This window comes from Pongo abelii, chromosome 23, assembly GCF_028885655.2.
Source record: "Pongo abelii isolate AG06213 chromosome 23, NHGRI_mPonAbe1-v2.0_pri, whole genome shotgun sequence".
In the NCBI taxonomy this organism is placed as follows: Eukaryota; Metazoa; Chordata; class Mammalia; order Primates; family Hominidae; genus Pongo; species Pongo abelii.
The window spans coordinates 56,521,262-56,542,361 of NC_085929.1; the positions used below are offsets into that span (position 1 = coordinate 56,521,262).

The 21,100-nt window shown below is 51.3% G+C and overlaps 1 protein-coding gene across 12 annotated transcripts in view; it reads right to left on the reverse strand.

Annotated features, from left to right (window-relative positions):
* Positions 1–21,100, reverse strand: part of BRD1 (bromodomain containing 1) — a 53,630-nt gene that overhangs the window by 21,309 nt on the left and 11,221 nt on the right. For 7 of the 12 annotated variants that reach the window (XM_063723126.1, XM_063723125.1, XM_054543825.2 and 4 more), the window contains exons 3-7: positions 14,078–14,200; positions 8,850–9,006; positions 4,183–4,314; positions 3,753–3,881; positions 3,000–3,312 (exon numbers count right to left, since the gene is read on the reverse strand). In XM_063723126.1, the coding sequence (XP_063579196.1) occupies positions 3,000–3,312; positions 3,753–3,881; positions 4,183–4,314; positions 8,850–9,006; positions 14,078–14,200 (854 nt within the window). The remainder of the gene's footprint in view (positions 1–2,999; positions 3,313–3,752; positions 3,882–4,182; positions 4,315–8,849; positions 9,007–14,077; positions 14,201–21,100) is intronic. The other 5 variants (XM_063723127.1, XM_063723124.1, XM_063723129.1 and 2 more) reach the window with 1 other exon arrangement.

Below are 21,100 nucleotides of genomic sequence, written 5' to 3' on the forward strand. Positions count from 1 at the left end.
GTCTTCAGACGCTGATCATTGTGTGGCTTTATTAAACGGGTTGTAAAATTCACAGATCATTCTGAATTTCAGACATATTTACTACAAAGTCCCTAGAAACTTCACTTTCAAAAACACCAAAATTTATAAAGCACAAATTACCTTAAATAAGTAAGAGATGGCCAAGAAAAGAAACTGTTCCTCAGAGCTATCTGAAGATAAAACCAGAGCGAGAAGAGACAAGACAAAAAACAAAGTAAGACTGCCCAAAAACACATGAATTCTCTTCGTCTAGAAACAGGTGTTTTACTGAAAGCATCTGTCTTTTTGGCTGAATAAATAAAGTAGTAGTAGAGAGAAACAAATCAGTCCTTCAAGACTTGTATCCATAACATCACTTTCAACAAATGTCATAGATGATACTCAAAAATGTTCATACAAAAAAACACATCCTTTGAAACCCCAAGAAGAAAGCCTCGAAATGTCTGTTTCTTTTAAAACAGAGACCCACGGCCTCCAGGTCTGTGGCTCAGGCTCCAGGCAATGGGAGGTGTCGGCTGTGCTGAGAAGAGCAGCAGGTGCACCCTCAAGGCACACCATGGCCACTGGCTCACCTGTGCACTCCCAAATACTGAGAAAGAAAGAAACCAGGACTTCTCATCCTTCATTTTCTCCTTAGCAAAAAAACCCGGGTGTAGAAATTCACTTAACAACTTGCAAGACCATGATCTGAAAGGCGCTGACACTCAGAGGCCTCCACACCTGCTCCGTTCAAGGGAGGTGGCATGGTGCTGGGAGCACGGTGTGGGGGAGCACAGGATCAGAGCCCTAGGGGCAAAGGAGGCTCCGGGCTGCTCAGAAGACAGGGAGTCCAAGAGTGATGGATCTTCCTGCTTTTAAGGGCAGGTAACCAGCATGCGTCCTGAGCAGCCGGCACCAGGCACCAGGTGGGCATCTGAGAGCTGATGGCAGGCAAGGCATCCAAGCCAGAGCATGAAGGCTGTGGGGGGCGGGTAAGGGGAAGCTTTCCCACAGTCACCAGAGGCTAGAGAAGGACCTTCCAGGACAAGCATGAGCCCATGGAGCCCTGGGATCACTCTGAGGCGGCTCAGCCCTGGCTCCTCTCAGATCCCCAAAGGAATGTTTCGGAAAAGGATAGCTGGTCTGATCAGCCTGGAGAGCGCAGCTTCAGAGAGGGGTTAAAGCTCCACCCGGGTTCACCAAGAGCCAGCAGCACTGTTTGGAGCCTGTGTTTATTTTCTAAATTTCTCCAAGAAAAACGTGTTACTCTTAGAAAATCAGAGACAAAGAATAAAAATATATTTCCATTCTGTTTTCTTTTTTTTTTTTTTTTTTATTTTTTGAGACGGAGTCTTGCTCTGTCGCCCAGGCTGGAGTGTAGTGGCGCAATCTCGGCTCACTGCAAGCTCTGCCTCCCGGATTCACGCCATTCTCCTGCCTCAGCCTCCTGAGTAGCTAGGACTACAGGCGCCCGCCACCGTGCCTGGCTAATTTTGTTTTTGTATTTTTAGTACAGACAGGGTTTCACCGTGTTACCAGGATGGTCTCGACCTCCTGACTTCGTGATCCACCCACCTCGGCCTCTCTCTTTTTTCTTTTTTTTTGGAGATAGGGTCTCACTCTGTCACCCAGGCTGGAGTGCAATGGCGCAATCTCCGCTCACTGCAGCCTCCGCCTCCCAGGTTCAAGCGATTCTCCTGCTTCAGCCTCCGAAATAGCTGGGATTACAGGCATGCGCCACCACGCCCGGCTAATTTTTTGTATTTGCAGTAGAAACGGGGTTTCTGCATGTCGGCCAGGCTGGTCTTATTCTCCTGACCTCAAGTGATCCACCTGCCTCGGTCTCCCACAGTGCTGGGATTACAGGCATGAGCCACAGAGCCTGGCCCTATCCTCATTCTTTAAAAGAGTACAGCCCATCCTCCAACCCTCACAGGTGCCGAGTGCTGCGGGACCCCACAGGAAGCAGGGAGCCCAGCACTGCTGCCATGAGGGGAACAGAGGGCGAAGCAACGATGGCCCAGCTTGGCTGAATCCCATGATGGCGGGAAGTGGACCCCACGATGGTGGGAACGTGGAAGAGAGGAAGAGGGCCAGGCCTCATCCCAGAAGAAGCGACCTGGCACGGGTCAGTGATTCATCAGGAGAAAGGGTAGGCCAAGAAATCAGGGATATGGGACCTTTAGATAAATGAGCCAAACACACCGTGATTTCTGCTCAGTTTGTGGCTCAGAGCTGGAGCTGAGGTGCTAGAGCTCTAGGTGCTTTGACAACCCATGTGGGCAGGACACGCCCTTCGACAGACAATCCCAGAGGTGCGACCAACAAGCAGGGTGCAGGGGATAGCCCTGGTTTCCGAGGACTGGTCTAGAGAAAGGTGCAGGTGACTGCACACGGCTGCAACACGTGCCTGGGCAACCGAGAAGCACAGGCCCAGGCTGGGCCGTGGACACGCTCCCAGAGCCCTTTCTACAACATGCGCACACCACAAAGTTAAAGGGCTGGAGGCAAAGCCAGAGTTCCTCCGGCTTCACGCCACCCTCAGAAGTTAGCCGAGGCCCACTCTGGATGCAAACCCCCAACTAAGCTGCTTTCTGGGTCTGCATCATCGAGACCGGCCACCCCATAGGAGCCACAGCCACATGGTCCTCTTGGTGGGCACCCAAAACGCAGCCAGTCTGAAGTGACAGGTGCTGAGTGTAAAATACACATCAGATGGCAAAGAAGGTGAAAACCTTATATATCCTCAGTAACGTTTACTGATCCCATGTTGAAATCAACTCTTCCATATACTGAGTAAAATAAGATACATTATTAAAATAACTTCCACCTGCTTCTTTTCCATTTTTCAGTGAGGCTACTAGAAAACGTAAATGATGTATGCGGTTGCGTGCTAGTCCTCCCAGACCGTGCTGATAGGGAGCTGGCAACACAGAGCAGGACAGAGTCTGCTAGAAAGAGCGTCTTCCAGCTCCTCCGGACACGGCGCCAGTTCTTACCGTCTTCCCAGGAGAAAGGCCGCCGCGGCGCCGCAGCAGGCCGCTCAGGCAGGTGCATCCCTGAGGCCTCTTCCAAGCCGATGCTGTCCACCTCGCGCCGGGCCTGCCTCAGAACAACACCTCCCTGATCGCGCAGCCTCACCGCGGCTCTATAGAACACGGTGTCCCTGGCATTGTACTTCATGCAGTTATCTATAATGAGATCAAAATCCTCCTCAAACTCATGGAGGTTTTTATACCCTTGAGCTTCTAACCGTTTCCTCATCGTGGCAAAGTCCATGGGATGTTTAATGTGATCCAAATAATCTGGTACCTAATTTTAGGGAGGAAAAAGAATAATTTACAAACTAAAACAGGATATTAGTTGACTCTGTATTTATTATTCCATATAACCCACAAGCCCATCCTATCTGAGAGCCACACACAGACACACACACGGTACAGACATAAGACCCAAGCACTGCAGGGACCTTCCCGACCCCAGCTCCTTCAGCTAAAGTGCACTGGAGGGTGCCGGGCGGATGCCGCCACAGCTCAGGGTACTGTCTGCACAGGGCCTCTCGCCCACTGCACTTTCAGTATTTTACAATGAAATGCATCACTTTTATAATTTAAAAACAAATACGTTAAATAAAAACAAGAATTAAGAACACAAGGGCTGTACTCTAGCCAGTCACACGTTTCCCGGTCAAATGGCAGCACAAATCCACAGTCACACATGCAGCAGGACAGACGAGCGTCGCAAACACCCACCTCCTTCAGACTCACGGGCTGCGCAAATATCCTGGCGGGGTCCTTGTCCTGCAGCTGGTCCAGCACTGAGCGCAGCAGCACCGTCAGCGGGGTCAGCCGCAGCTCCATGGCGACCTGCTCCACCTTCACCTGGAGGGGCCCAGCAGAGCCTCAGCTTTAGGGAGCCGCACATGCGTCTCAGCCCCACCACGCGCCCCACAGCCACAAGCAGCCCCCACAGGCTCCTGTGCTTCCGTCAAGGCATAGGACAATGCAGCCTCCACTTAGGGCCCTGCAACCCATGGCAGCCAGGCACCCGGTCTGGGCTGAGCAAGGCACTGCCGTAGGCCAGGACCCACCAGGTGCAGCCCACCCTCTGCAGGAGCTGCCAGTGTCCCACCCACGCCCCGTGGCCAGTGGTGCACTCCACGCGGGACGGGCCCAGCCCCACCTGCTCACGCTTGAGCTTCTCCCGCTTGCGTAGCAGCTCGATCAGCAGGCGAGCGCGCTCCAGGTCGTGCCGCAGCCGCTGCCAGTACTTCAGCTTCTCTTTGGCAGCCTTCATCTCCTCATCGTTTTCTCTCTGAGAACAGTGAACACTTCCGTCAGTCAAACCCAGAGGCTCCTTCTGCAAAAGGCCTCAGATACCGTGCAGGTAAGACCCCAGGAGGCATCCACGGCAGGGGTCCTGAAGGCCCATCCTGGGGAGGGCAACAGACCCACCCTCACTAGAGAGCCCCAGGACAGCACCGGGACAGAGGGGACAGAGGAGACAGAGGGGATGGAGGGGACAGAGGGGACCGCCAGGCCAAGGTGAGCAGGGGGCTAGCTCCGGTGCACAGGTTCCACCCTCCAGAGAGGACAGAGGCCTCCGCAAGCTGGAGGCAGGGGGTCCTTCACAGAACCAGAAAGGCCCACAGAGGTGGGACCAGGACAGCATGGGGGACCCTCGAGGACCCACCTCCAGGACAGCTGGGAATGGAGGGAGCCGCTGGAAAGAAACCAGGTGCACAGAAAACAACATGCTGGGCCCATCCTGGCTTGGACAGAGCATGACGGGGGCCTGGCACACAGCTGACCTGCTGCCCTGCCCTGCACAGCGCCTCCATCCCGACACACGTTCCCCCACAGCCAGAGTCCCATCTCCATCAACAGCAGCTGCTCCCTTCTCAGTGGACAGAAGGGTGCGCCAGACAGCACAGGCCGCCAGCCTCAACCCAGCCAACATCCACGCCAGGGTGATCAGAAGAAAATCAGAGCCCTGCAAAGGCCATGACACAGATGGTCGCAGGAGAGGAGGCCACCGGGTCTGCCCTCAGCCCCGTCCTCACCATGTCCCCCAGGCCTGGCCGCATGAGGCCTGCTCGTCACAGTGCCGGGGCACCCTGACCCTACCTCAAAGGGGAGAGGAAGTCAACGAGTGAGTGGGCCTGAGCAGGCCCCCAACGCCTGTCATCCTCCACAGCTGCAGGACACGCGCGCCCTGCCAGCCTCAGGACAGCTGTGGCCTTCAGTTTCTGGCACATGCTCCACAGCCCTGAGACCCTCCTCTCCCCCCACGCCTCTGTCCCCGAGTTCCCACTTGCCCTCCTCAGGGTTCCGTCATAGCTTTTAAAGGACCGAGGGTGTGAAGGCAAAGACTGCTGGACTACAAGATGCAAGGACCCTGGACTCCAAACTGCTCAAAAAAGGAGGCTCAAGGAGGAGGCCGAGCCCCACACCCCCACCCCCAAGGCCAGGCCTCTCCACGGCGAGGTGGAGCGTTGCTGCGCTGGTGTCCCCTGAACTGAGGATCACTGGGTTTTCCTCAATGTTGCTGAACACCCTCAGGCAGGAAATCCGGGCTAAGAGTAACAAGATCCACATCAACTCAAGCAAAGGCAGGAAAACGTGGGCTCCAAAAACCAAGCTCCCTGGAGCATCTGAGTATCGCCTGTCCCTCAGCTTGCAATCGACACTTCTGAAAACCTCGGCCAAAAGGACATTTGGCCTGGGAATCTGTTACGAAGCGGAAGAAATCTCCTCATCACCAGGAAGCCCTTTATCATGCACTGGCTGCTAAGCAAACTTACTAGTCTGCTTCCCAACCTGGTTTAACAAACGCCATCCGCAGTGGCAGGGGCCCCGTTGACAGCACCTGGGCCCAAGGTCCCATGACACATGCAGCCTCATCCACTCAGAAGGATCAAGGTTCCTTACTCGGCTCTGAAGTGCTCGATATTTCCCATGTAAAAATCAACAGTGGGAGGCTCCACGAGAAAGGACAGAAGTGAAGGAGAAGCACTCAGGCGTCCCCACTGCCGGGAAGAAGCGTTGAGCGCCTCTGCATCCATTCCAGACACACAGGGGAGACACAGGGCAAGACTAGGGGACAGTCAGGTTAAAATCGCCTCTGCTGGGAGGCACAGGCCAGCTCCTGGGGTGAGGGCCCACAGTGTCACAGAGTGGCCGACCCCAGGCCTCCTGGCAACAGCACCCAGTTCCTGCCACTGGGCCCAATGCCGCCAGCAGGTGCGTGGTACTGGCAGAGGCCGCACACACAGCACAGCAAGGACAATGTGGGCAGCAGCGCCCAGCATGCCACAGAACAGACACTGGGAAAGCTGGAGGATGTGCTCCCAGGACTAGAAGGATGGGCCACGGGAGCAGGAGACACAGTGGGACGCCACCAGCATACGCACAAATCGCTGCTCACCCTAAAGCTAAGCCGCCGCCCCTGTTCTCCCTGCGGCCTTCAACGGCCACACACACCAGAACAAAAACCAGGGCCCTGTATGCGCGGCCAGCACAGACCCGCCATCGCTGCAGCACCCTCGGCGCCTGCTGGCCTCTCAGAGACCCCGTCCAGTTTGTCCACCTGCCCCCACCACAAGGTCCTCTCCCAGGGTCAGGCTGGGGCAGGTACACAGAGACGCAGAGGAATCAAATGCATCAGGTACTTCCAAAGCTTCAAAACCATGAAACCACACCAAGCCGTGGCCATCCCTGGCCAGGAGAAGGCAGAGAAGCACAGTCTCTCCCAACAGCCCGTTCACACAGAGGCAGGTTTCCAGGCTCTCCACGCCAACTGCTGTGCTGCGGCTCAAGTCCAGGCAGCTCCTGCTGCTCTTTCCCAGGTGTCTTCGCGAAGCTGCCCCTTCTGCCAGAAGAGCTGCTCTGGCCGTGCTGTGGGGATGTTCTCTCCTTACAAACATATTCTGCACACAACAGGACATGAGGCCTAACAGGCAGCGATGAAGCAGAGGGGGCCCAGCTGGCAGGTTCCAGCGAGTCACCTCTTCCTTGCAACCCTCCCCCTTCCCTTGCCTGGCTCCACCACGCCCCAGGCCACCCCCAGCTGCCTGGGTCCCCGTGGCCCCTGCCCACTGGCCCACGTGTCCTGCTACTGCAGGGATCCTGGCCCTCGTGTCCCAGCTTATGAAAGTAGAAATGATGATTCCCACCGCTGGACGTCCCGTCTGGCCACATCCACGCCCACTTTCCATGGAATCTGCCCTTCACAGCTCCTCTGCAGCTTATCTGGAGTTCTGTCCAGCCCCGAGATAAGACCCAAGATCTGAACCTCAACTTCCTCCCAACAAAGCCTCTCTTCCTTTCCCCAACATCGTGGGGGCCGAGACCAATGCCTCCAGCCCCCAGAGCTTCCCGCCGCTCAGCCACTTCCTGACTCTGCCTCTTAAGAGCCCCCCAAATCGTGCTGTCCTTTCCGGGAGCCCTGGAGGCTACGAGGTGAGGACAGAGGAGAGATGGAAAGCAAAGTCACATCGTGGAACGGAAGATGCAGTTAACTCATTCAACAGCCAAAAGACATTCACTGAAGCCTCAATTCTGTGGCCATGTGAGGATCTCACTTGGAGAGGCACTGGCTCTCAGACCTGCCCGGGAAGCCCCAAGTTCCACGGACAGACACACAGTGGGGCAACCCAGGTGGACGGCACGGGAGGCCCGGAACACTCCACAGCCAAGATGCACCAAGGCGGTCAGAAAACTTTGGACCCCACCACACCAAATCAGACCCACAAACCACCACCTGCCAGACCAGAGTGCCAGACTCTGTAGTTCCCTGGAGCTCAAGGCAGCCATGGCAGGTGACTGAACAGGGCTCACGCTGCAGGGGCAGAGTCTGCGAGGCAGAGACAGCACCAGCCACTACACCACTGCACGGGGACCAACCGTGAACCCTGTAGACTCAAGCTTCCTGTGAGCAAGTTGCCACCTCACAGCAGAGCAGGATGGTTTCGCTTCGTGCCCAGGATGGCAGTGAAAAGCACCATGAGGAAATTCCAAGAGGCACTCAGGCCACGCAACGCCAGCAGCAGACAGCTCTTCCAAAAGACCAGCGGCCCCTCAATAGGCAGCGTGGGCAGAGGGCACCGGCCGCAGGTCCTGGGCCGTGTGCAGAGCCACTTGTGTTTTCAATTTACTTTTGTGCATCTCACAGAAGCTACTTCACTCTGTAAACCCATTTTTTCAGAACTGTTTCACAGTATCAGATGAGTCTATAAACTCAAACCTACTATCAAAATGTAAGAGTTTGGGTTTGTTCTTTTAAAACGGAAAAGTCCTGCTCCTTCCCTCCCACTCTCTCAGCTCTCTCGAGCCCTCCCCACCCCACCACAGTCCCAGCTAAACCAACCTTCAGAGCAAGCCCCTCGAAATAAACCACTCCTCACATATTTCCAAAACCCACACTCCAGGCCCAGCACACAGACCCCCACCCACATGGCCCGGGTGTGCTCACTGGGTCCCACTCCTGGTGTCCCCAGCCTGGACGCTCATGCAGCCACAGCGTAACACATCCCTGAGCATCCCCAGTCCCCAGAGCTGGCCACTGCCCATCAGCATGTGTGCGGGCAGGGCAGGGCGGGGGAGTGCAACTCAAAATGGAAGAAACACCCAGTGACAGGCATGGATAAGAATCACCCCCCCAGTCGCAGATCCAGAGCCCAGGGCACACCTAACTCCTCCTACAGCTCCAGGGCTGGACGAGACCGAGGCTTCCCAATGGGGAACCTGAGCCCAGGGGGCAGCACCACGACCAGCCTGAACCAGGTGCCCTCTCCCAGGAGGATGGGGGTGAGAGACGCAGAAAGGCTGTGGGAGCCACGAGCCACGTACCTGCTGTGAGCTTCGCTGAGACTGCAGGCTGGACTGCAGCCGCCGCAGCAGGGGGGCACCATTCCTGGACAGCCGCTTGAGCAGCCAGTAGCTGTGGGCTCGCTCCACAAACTGCTTCTTCCGCTGAATGGCCACCTGATTCGCAATCCTATTTAACCTAAAACACAAACGTATCTTTGAAGATACATATCTTTGAAGCAGTACGTTAAGATGTTTCATCACATAAACTAGAAATGACAGTATTACTGCTAATAAAACCATGTGTTCATACTTTTTCTCCCTAAGCAATGACACCTGTAATTTCTACTATCCTAGTGCTGCTAAAACAAAATCCACTATCTCCAACCATTTGAAGATTTCATCCACTTTTTAGGTTGGGCACAGTGGCTCTTGCCTGTAATCCCAGCACTTTGGGAGGCCGAGGCAGGGGGATCCCTTGAGGCCAGGAGTTTGAGACCAGCCTGGCCAACATGGTGAAACTCCATCTCTACCAAAAATACAAAAATATTAGCTGAATGTGGTGGTGCATGCCTGTAGTCCCGGCTACTTGGGAGGCTGAGGCAGGAGAATTGCTTAAACCTGGGAGGTGGAGGTTGCAGTGAGCCGAAATTGCACCACTGCACTTCAGCCTGGGTGACAGAGCGAGATTCTGACTCAAAAATAAAATCTAAAAAAAAAGATTTCATCCACTTCTCATTCACTACAATATTTATCAGATTGAATATCCAAAAAGAAAATATGCTGAGCAAAGCCTTCAACGGTTTTCATTCTTTCTATGTGACCCCATCTGCACACAAGCTGACTTCAACCACATCTGTGTCAGCGGGCCCAAAACCCTAGACCCTGTCCACTCGGATGCCATGGGAGAGGTGGGCACTGGTCCCTATGTCACCTCCAATAAGAGAGAGAGAGCTCAAGGTATAAGCCGCTAACAGGTGCTGTTTTACCGTGCTCAATAAAATGACATCAGTCATCTTCAAGTCTCCCAAGAAATGCAAAGTGCTGCCCCTGGGGGCACATGGAGCCACCAAGACCCTCGGTGCCTCTCATCCACCAAGGGAACACCCAACACCGCCTCTTCCAGCAGGACCTGGCTCAAGTGTGGAGCCTGCAGGAGAACACTCACCAGACCCAGAACTGACCGTGAGGTGCCTCCTCACAGAGAACCCACTGGGGGAACTTTGCCAGAGTGACCCATCACCAAGAGCTCCCGTGCAGATGTGGAACCCCTTTAGGCTAAAACAATCCTGCCCACCACTCCAAGGGCAGTCTACATGCTCAGGACACCAAACGCCTGCCCACGAAGCACAACCCTCCAAGGACAGCCAACGGAAGGAAGCCAGAGGCCGGAGAGGGCGTCAGCAGGTGCACTGGGACGCTGGGCTCTGATCACAGCCCCACATGGCTCCTCCTCTGCAGGCTGGGCTGGGCTGGACCTGGTCACCTCATGGCCTGCTGTTTTGGGAGCAGTTTGTTTTTACCACTTTGGACTGAGGCAAACCATGTGCAGTAAATAGCACAACCCTTAACTCTTCTGGTTCAGTGAGTCTTCTTTTTTGAGATGGAGTCTCACTCTATTGCCCAGGCTAGAGTGCAGTGGCACAATTTCAGCTCACTGCAACCTCCGCCTCCTGGGTTCAAGCGATTCTCCTGCCTCAGCCTCCCTAGTAGCTGGGACTACAGGCGCCCATCACCACACCCAGCTAATTTTTGTATTTTTAGCAGAGACAAGGTTTCACCATGCTGGCCAGGCTGGTCTCAAAACTCCTGACCTCAGGTGTTCTGTCCACCTCGGCGTCCCAAGTGCTGGGATGACAGGCGTAAGCCACCGCTCCCGGCCCACACCCAGCTAATTTTTATATTTTCAGTAGAGATGGGGTTTTGTTATGTTGGCCAGGCTGGTCTCGAACTCCTGGCCTCAAGTGATCCACCCGCCTCAGCCTCCCAAAGTACTGGGATTACAGACATGAGCCACCACACCCAGCCAGCCCTATCTCTTAGAAAAGAAAGAAAGAAAGAAAGATTCTGTTTGTTTTTATTTCTTCTGACCCGTAAGATGTGAGAAAAGATTCTGACCTCATAAACAAGCCACCACCTTCTCACCAGAGTCAGGGCTTCTGGAAATGTGAACAGCCCACAAGTTGTGAGCAAAAAGACTTTAATGAAAATGCTTTAAAAACTTAAGAGCCAGATGCAGGGGTGTGCGTCTGTGACCCCAGCTACTTGGGAGGCTGAGGGAGCTCATGTGAGCAAGAGGCTGAAAAACCCAAAATTAAGAGTGAGAAGAGCATGGAAGAGCAGCTTTCCAGCTGAGACGATGAGCCCCCCCACTCAACTCGGACAGAAGAGTTAAGGGGCAACAGATCTCAGATAAGAAAACTAAGCAAAGACATACATATGACAACCACAGAAAGCGGTCCCTGAGGGCTGGCTGGACTGAGATGCCGGCAAAGTGGGCGAGATGAGGGAGGCCTGGAGGCAGCAGCCGCAATGCCTACCTCAGGGATGATTGCAGACAAGTCAGAACCCACACTAGGGGCCGGGCATGCTGGCTCACGCCTGTAATCCCAGCACTTTGAGAGGCCGAGGCGGGCGGATCACCTGAGGTCAGGAGTTCGAGACCAGCCTGGCCAACATGGTGAAACCCCGTCTCTACTAAAAATACAAAAATTAGCCGGGCATGGTGGTGCGTGCCTACAATCCCAGCTACTCGGGAGGCTGAGGCGGGAGAATCGCTTGAGCCCGGGAAGCAGACGTTGCAATGAGCCAAGATCGCACCATTGCACTCCAGCCTGGGGAACAAGAGCGAGACTTCGTCTCAAAAAAAAAGAACCCACACTAGGGAAAAGAACCCCGGAAATGAGGGAGGTCACCAGAGTTCCAACATCAAGTATTCCTTGGATTTTTGTTAAGCCAAGTCTACATGCTGACACATAAATACTTTACCATGGGACCCACCAAATGCACTAGGGAATGTATGGATAGGAAGACCAATATTGTTAAGATGTCAATACCACTGAAAGTGATCTACAGATCCAATGCACTTCCTGTCAAAATACCAATGATGTCTCTTGCAGAAATAGGAAAATCCACCTTAAAATTCATATGGAAACTCAAGGAACACCCAACAGCCAAATCACCTTGAAAAAGCTGTAAAAGTCACGCTTCCTGACTTCAGAACTTACCACAAAGCTACGGTCATCAAAACAGTGTGGTGCTGACGAAAGGACAGACATATAGACCATGGGAATAGCAGAGAACCCTGAAGCAAACCTTCCCGTATCCAGCATAGACTGTTGACAAGGGTGCCAAGACCATTCAGAGGGGAAAAGACAGTCTTTTCAGCAGAATGGCACCAGGACAAGTGGATATGGCCATGCAAAAGAATGTGAAGTTGGACCTTGCCTCATTTCACACACAAAAATTAACTCAAAATCAATCAAAGACCTAGACATAAGACCTAAAACTATAAATCTCTTAAAACAGAAGGGAAAAGCTTCATGACACTGGATTTGGCAATGATTTCTTGAATAAGACACCAAAGGCACAGGAAACAAAAGAAAAAATAAACTGGGCTTCATGAAAAATGTTAAAATGTGTGCATTAAAAAAAACACACAGCAGAGTGAATGGGAGGAGATATTTTCAAATCACATATCTGATATGCGATTAATATCCAGAAACTCCTAAAACTCAACAAAAAATAACCCAATTGAAAACTGGTTAAAATACTCAAATAGACAATTCTTCAAAAGTACAAATGCTCAATAAACACAGAAATGCAAACCAAACTATGATGTCACCTTCACGCCCATTAGAATGGCTATCAAAAAATACTAACAAAAAACAAAAAAAAATGTTGGCGAGGATGTGGAAACCCCGAACCCTTGCGCACCGCCAGCAAGAATGTAAAAAGGTGCAGCCACTGTGGAAAACAAGTGTTGTGGCTCCTCAAAAACTTAAAGACAGAAACGCCCGTGTGACCTGGCAATCCCACTTCCGGGTATATGCCCAAAAGAACTGAAAACGGGTTCAGATACTTATCACCCATGTTCTTCACAGCATTATACACAATGGCTAAAACACGGAAGCAACCCAAGAGCCCATGGAGGAAGGAATGGGTAAGCAAAAGTTTATCTCCACATACTTTTGCTTATTCAGCCTTAAAAGGCAAGGAAGTTCCAATGCATGCAATGACATGGAAAAACCTTGAAAACGTGCTCAGTGCAATAAGCCAGACACAAAAAGACAAATACTGCCTGATGGCACTTACGTGAGGGACTGAAGACGAGTCAAATTCATGGAGACAGGGAGTAGAACGGTGGACACCCGCAGCCGGGGAGGGAGGAATGGGGAGTTCCTGTTTAACTGGGACAGAGTTTCAGACTGGGAAGACAAAAAGCTCTGAAGATAGACGGTGGTGATGGCTGCACAGCAATATTGAAGTGCTTCATGCCCCTGAGCTATACACTTACAACGGTCAAGATGGTACATTTTATGTTATGTGTACGTGACCACAGTAAAATACTGAAAAAATTTGAATACAGAGAGTTAAATGGAATGTACACCTTCCAAATGAGAAGAGGAGGAAAAATGCCCCCCACTCCGAAACAGCAAAACCATCTAAGTCAATACATCAGAAGAAAAAGGGAGCCGGGCGCGGTGGCTTCCGCCTGTAATCCCAGCACTTTTGGAAGCCAAGGCGGGCGGATCATGAGGTCAGGTGTTCGAGACCAGCCTGGCCAACATGGTGAAACCCCATCTCTACTAAAAACACAAAAAAATTAGCCAGGCGTGGTGGCACACGCTCGTAATCCTAGCTATTCAGGAGACTGAGGCAGGAGAACTGCTTGAACCCGGGAGACAGATGTTACAGTGAGCCAAGATCACGCCACTGCACTCCAGCCTGGGCAACATAGCAAGACTCAGTCTCAGAGGAAAAATAAAGAAAAAGGGAAAAAAAGGATCATGGAAACAAATCCAAAATAGATCAGTAATCCAACATAAGTCAACAGTCCAAACTTGCTAATGAAGAGGTTGTCAATCTGGTTAAAAATTTAAAATTCCAGTTTTAGGCCAGGTGCAATGGCTCACGCCTGTAATCCCAGCACTTTGGGAGGCCGAGGCAGGTGGATCATGAGGTCAGGAGTTCAAGATCAGCCTGGCCAAGATAGTGAAACCTCGTCTCTACTAAAAATACAAAAATTAGCCAGGCATGGTGACAGGTACCTGTAATCCCAGCTACTTGGGAGGCTTGAGGCAGAAGAATCGCTTGAACACGGGAGGCGGAAGTTGTAGTGAGCTGAGATCATGCCACTGCACTCCAGCCTGGGCGACAGAATGAGACTCCGTCTCCAAAAAAAAAAAAAAAAAAATTTAATTCCAGTTTTAAAATACCACAGCAAGGCTGAAGCCGGACATAAGGAAAATGTCCAGGTATATACACTAAGGAGCAGAAGTGGGTACTGCTGACTGATCGGCTGAACTGAGGCCAGAGAAACACCATGACTGGAGTAAAGAGGGCTACGAGGGCTACTGCACCATGATCGAAGGAAGTAACCAAATTCCAAATGCGTACACACTGCCTAACGGGACATCTTGAAAATATCAAATGCAAAACCTCCAGGAGCTACAATGAGAACTGTTAAACCTACAAGCCTAATGAAACCAATTCACGCAAAAACAAATTAAGGATATTAAAAATGTAAGCATGATTTATACATTTGACCCAACAAGCTCATAGAGAATATTGCATCAAAGAAAGAAGAACACACATATTCACAAGCACAGATGGACTATTTACAAAAAATATATAACCTATTGGGCCATAAAGTCTCAACAAGCATCAAAGAATGAATGCGTACCATGCAGGCCACGTCCTTTGCCCACAGCACAAGCAATGGATATCAAGAGTTTAAAAAATTAATTTGGCTAAGAAAGAAAGCCAGCCAGCCAGCCCCACATGCTTCTAGACTGCTAACAGGCAAAGGCAGAAATCATATATAGGAAAACGGTGGCCAGACGTGGTGACTCACACCTGCAATCCCAGCACTTTGGGACGCCAAGGCAAGAAGATCGCTTGAGCCCAGGAGTTTCAGAACAGCCTGGGCAACATAGTGAGACCCATCTCTTACAATATATACATATGTGCATATATAAAAATAAATAAAACTCCTATTAAATGACCCTTGGTTAGGCAAAGCCTTCTTTCGTGTGATACCAAAAGCACAAGCAACCGAAAACAGATAAACTGGACTCCATCAAACTTGTAATGTTTGTGCTTCAAAGAACACTGAATAAAACAATACGATGACCCACAGAATGAAGAGAAGGTATTTGCAAGTCATGTAGCTAATAGGGAGTCTAGCATCCAGAACAGACAGAGAACTCTTATAACAGTAAGAAGTCAGCTAACCAATCAAAACATGGCAAAGACCTGAACAGACATTTCTCCAAAGAAAATACGCAAATGGCCAGGCAACATCTTCAGCCACTGTGGAACTGCAAAGCAAAACCCCCCTGAGCGATCGATGCCCCTGCACCATGGAATGGGTGCCATCAAAAAGACAGCAGCCTGAGAATATACAGTGGTACAGCTGCCTTGGAAAACAATCTGGCACTTCCTCAAAATACTAAACAGCGTTACCATGTGACCCAGCAACTCCACTCCTAGAATATACCCAAGAGAAATAAAAACACACGACCTAAAAACTGTTACACAAATGTTCAGAGCAGCATTGTTCGTAATAGCTCCAAAGTAGGAAAAAAACAAACATCCATCGAAAGATGAATAGATTTTTTAAACGTGGCCTATCCATACAACGAACATTACGCAGCCATGAAAAGGAATGCCACACTGACCCAAGGGGCACTATGGACCCAGGGGGCACGATGGACCCAGGGGACACGATGGATGGACCTTGAAAACGTGATGCTCAGTCAAAGACACCAGTCATAAAAGAACAAAAAAACACATTTCTATGAAATGCCCACAACAGGCAAATCCACGGAGAAAGGATGCAGATGGGTGGCTGCCAGGGGTTGGGGGGGATGAGAAGGTGGGAAGTTGGGGTAATGGCTAAGAGGCACAGGGTTTCCTTTGGAGGTGATGAAAATGTTCTAAAATTGGTTGTGGTGATAAATGCACAACTCTGTGAACTAAAATCCACTCAACTGTACACTTCACATGGGTAAATTTCATGGTGTGTGAATGACAAGAGTCCCCCCTTAACCAAGGGGGATAGTTCCAAGACCTCCAGCGGCTGCCTGAAACTTGCAACAGGACCAAGCGCCAGCCTGGATCTTGGTACCTGCTACTAAGCGGGTAAGGGGCAGGCAGCTGCACGGCATGGGTGCGCTGGACAAAGGGAAGATTCACGCTCCCGGCAGGCAGGACAGGACAGTGAGACTGTGATCACGCTGCTCAGAATGGTGCACAACTGAAAACTTATGAACTGCTTACTGCTGGAATTTCCCATTTAATACTTTCAGACTATGGCTGACCATGGGCAACTGACACCATGGAAAGCAAAACCACAGGTAAAGGGAGGGTACTAAGTGTCTCAGTGAAGCTGACAGAATTCTCCCACAGGCGGCACAACAGGGATGGAATGGGACACACCGCACAGGCGCATTCGGCCGGCGGTGCTGAGTCTCCCAATTCCTAGGCTATGAGTGGGTTTGTGGGCACTGCTATTTACATTTATGGTCCACACATTATTTGGTATGTATCAAACATCATCAGTTTTCAAAATATACTAAGATCTATAGTATTAACATATCAAAAATTCCTCCCAAAAACAGAAAAATCACTCAAAATTTAAAAATACATTAAGATTAAACAATATTTGAGAGGCAGAAATAAAAGAACATGGATAAAATCCTACAGCAAGCAGCACAGTCCACTTCTTTTTTTTTTTTGAGATAGTCTTGCTCTGTCACCCAGGCTAGAGTGCAATGGCACGATCTCAGCTCACTGCAAGCTCCGCCTCCTGGGTTCAAGTGGGAGACTGAGGCAGGAGTCATTCTTCACAGATACTGTCCACAAAGACAATCCAAAAGAATCCTACAACATGTTGTATCAATCTACAACACATAACTAAAAAAAAAAAATGCTAATTTTAAGAAGTACTGTATTAACAAGTGCCTAGAAATAAATCTAATAGATTTTTATGGAGAAAACCATGAATTTTTATTATGACATTAAAGAACTCCTAGAGAGAGCCAGGAGTGGTGGCACATGCCTATAATCCCAGCTACTCAGGAGGCTGAGGCACAAGACTCACTTGAACTCTGGAGGTGGAGGCTGCAGTGAACTGAGATCATGCCACTGAACTCCAGCCTGGGCAACAGAGCAAGACCTTGTCTCAAAAAAGTAAAAGAAGTCTTACATGGGCAGCAAACTGGCCCACCTCCATGTTTAAGTGAAATTAACAGTGTAATTAATGGTGTAAAGAGTCCAAGCTTCCCAAATGAACACTAATGTCGGAAGGACTCTAACCAGAAGTCCGACAAGGTGAAGCAGGAACTTTAAAGCTACTGCCCGCTGCACAGACGCACCAAGGACCTCACACACCAGGACCATTCTGGAGACAAGGGGTGCCCACCCAACCACAGACTGAGGTTCAACACAAAGCTGCTGGGTGGCCCAAGGTCCAGGTCACAGCTGGCCTGAGACCAGGAGGCCAAGCAGGCTGGCTCACAACCCAGACGACTCACCAGGCCTAACCCAGCCTCACACCAAACAGCAATTCCAGGAGGGCTCAAGACTCCTCGAGGTGGCCAGGCGCTATGGCTCACCCCTACAATCCCAGCACTTTCAGAGGCTGACGTGAGTGGATCATTTGAGCTCAGGAGTTCAAGACCAGCCTAGGCAACATAGTGAGACCCCATCTCTATTTTTTGTTTTTTTGAGATGAAGTCTCGCTCTGTCACTAGGCTGGAGTGCAGTGGCATGATCTCAGCTCACTGCAACCTCCGCCTCCTGGGTTCAAGCAATTCTCCTGCCTCTCAGCCTCCCTAGTAGCTGGGACTACAGGTGCCCACCACCACAGCCAGCTAATTTTTGTATTTTTAGTAGAGATGGGGTTTCACCATGTTGGCCAGGATGATCTCAATCTCTTGACCTCGTGATCCGCCCACCTTGGCCTCCCAAAGTGCTGGGATTACAGGCGTGAGCCACCGCACCCAGCCTTTTATTTTTATTAAAAAAATTTTTGGCCAGGAGCCATTAATGGCTCATGCCTATAATCCCAGCACTTTGAGAGGCCGAGGTGGGCGGATCACTTGAGGTCAAGAGTTCGAGACCAGCCTGGCCAACACGGCGAAACCCCATCTCTACTAAAAATACAAAAATTAGCCAGGCGTGGTGGTAGGCGCCTGTAATCCCAGTTACTCGGGAAGCTGAGGCAGAATCGCTTGAGCCCAGGAAGCGAAGGTTGCAGTGAGCCGAGACTGCGCCACTGCACTCCAGCCTGGGTGACAGAGTCAGACTCCATTTCAAAAAAAAAAAAAAAAAAAACACAAAAATTTTTAAAGACCCCTAGAGGAAATACAGGGAACAGCTTCACGGCTGCAGAGCAGGGACGAGTTTCTTAAAGCAGACCCAGCATGCACATACCACATACGGAAAGGGTGATAAATTTGAGGAGTACGATGAAATTAACAAACTTCGGTTCATCAGACACTATAAAATTATGGTTGCTTTTAAGAACCTTTACACACTGACAGGTGCATGAATGGAATTTCATGACCAGGACTTGCTTCAAAACAATGGAATGGAAGGAATGGGAGAGGGGAGGCTGGCCAGGTGCGTATAACTTCTGAAGCTGAGTGAAAGAACAGGGGGCTCTCTCTAAAGATTTCAAAATTAAAAAAGAATTTTTTAAAGACATCACTAAAAATGAAAAGATACACCCACCCACGGGCACAAGCGCACGACAAACAGTGCACAGGCAGGGCAGGAGCTCCCAGTGCGGGCCCAGAGCCCTGGCATGACACACACGCAGACCTCATGCCGGGTGGTGCGAGGTGGAGGACGCCGTGCCCACATCCATCGCTCAGGAAACACGAGACCAGCCGGCCAGAGCCCTGAATCTCACCCCAGGGGACTCCTGCACCAAGGCTGGGGCACCATGAAGCCTGCTGCCCATCGCCAGGGGACACCTGCTCTTTTCACTTGCCTGACGTGCGTTGGCAAGGGCCACATCTGGGATCCTCTCCGACGGGGCAGGGTGTGCACGAGAGGACGCAGCCCCAGCAACAGGCAACTCTATGTAGAGCACCTGGGTAGTCCCTGCTCCCTTTATTTTTGCGAATATTTTGTAAATTTGAAGTTATTTCCACATAAAAAGGTAAAACCAAGCTCCCCACCAACCCGAGCCCGGGAGGTGCTCTCAGGAAAGCCACCACCGCCTCCAGCAGGTAGCACCTAGGCTGGAGCAGAGGTGAGAATGTGTGGCAGTAATCTGCCCCACTGTCGCCAGTAGTAAAGAAAACTTCACATAAATTTTCAACCCCACTTCTGCCAAAAGTAAGTAAATATGGTGAAAGTGAAGAGAGACAGAAGTCAGCTACACTGTGGTGTCTCCCCTCTGCTGAGAACATCTTCTACATGCCTGGGGTGCTTCAGGGAAGAGAACCAGGCCTAGCGGAACGGTGCCCCACAAAGCTAGGGGTGGGAATGACATGGTTGGGTACCCAAATCGCCGGAGGCAGGGCAGAGCTGTCTAAATGGCCAGATGACTGTGGTTCATGGCCCATGGCCCTGCTCTGTGAAATGTTAGCTTTAGTTCAGTAAACGCCAGCATCTTTAGGAGAGTCTGAGGGCAGAGGAAGGTGCGGTGAGGCCAGTGAGAAACACAGCCCATCCTGTGAGCACTCAGAGTTTTCCCCAGCACAATTTTTATTTGCTTCAGCTTTTTCAATCAAAACAAACCTAGGCCGGGCACAGTGGCTTATGCCTGGAATCCCAACACTTTGGGAAGCTAAGGCAGGCGGATTACCTTAGGTCAGTCAGGAGATCGAGACCAGCCTGGCCAACGTGACGAAACCCCATCTCCACTAAAAATACAAAAATTAGCTGGGCGTGGTGACATGCACCTGTAATCCCGGCTACTCGGGAGGCTGCGGCAGGAGAATCGCTTGAACCCGGAGGGCAGAGGTTGCAGTGAGCCTAGATCACGCCAATTCACTCCAGCCTGGGCGACAGAGCAAGACTCCATCTCAAAAAAAAGAAAAAAAAGAAAAAAAAAAATCTGTTTCCAGATGTAGTAATGTCCATTTCTGAAGAGGAGAATCCCTCCTGCCTGTCAGCCTGCACTGGGAAGGGCTTCGTTGTGAGCTGCCAGATACAATCTGCACTAAAACCCAGAAAACCAACAAAGTCACAGGAGGGCAGGAATGAGTCAGTGTTTCAAACGGCATTAAGGTCCGTTCCTCACGCAGGAGAGCAGGCACTCCCGCAGGCTGCGTCGACCCAGGAGCCCTCTCGAGCTCCCAGGCACTGGCTGGACCTGCCCTGCAGCTCCTCCTTCCAATGTGTCATCTTGGTGCTTCCTTCCCGAGTGCCCACCACTCTAGACCCGATGCAGGTCAAGCACAGGGAGCTGCCACCTGTGGCCTCAAGGCCCTGCCATGCCTCCCAGTGCCACCTGCAGCAGCCAACTCATGCACCCATACCGCCTGGGAGGTACCCACACAGGGCTCCCCCCATTGGGCACTGAGCCAGTGTCTCCTGCTTCAATCCATGCCAGATACAAACTTTTATAAAACAAAATTAACAGCCAGAAACATGGAGGGAAAAAAAGGCTTAAAAACACAAGCCAAAGGGGGCCGCGGCCGGTGGCTCTAATCTGTAACCCTAGCACTTTGGGAGGCTGAGGACCACTTGGGCCCAGGAGTCCAAGGCTGCAGTGAGCTAGGATTGCGCCACTTCACTCCTGCCTGGGCGACAGAGCAAGACCCCGCCTCAATTAAAAGAACAAAACAAAACCTCTGCAGGTGCCCACCAGGTGACAGCTGGGGTCCTCACGGGGCCTACCTAGTGGACTCAACACCCCCAAGACAGAACAGCTTCCCCACCCTCTGACCACAGCTGTGCAGCTCAACAGCCGGGGGCTGCAGCAAGTGCCCAAGGGAGACAACGCCTCCCAACAGTGACCCCAGAAAAAGTTCTAGAATAGTGGCATCTTTATTCCAGAGTCAACATACTACCCTCCAGCATTAGACTACAGACTAAGGCTGGGGCTGGGC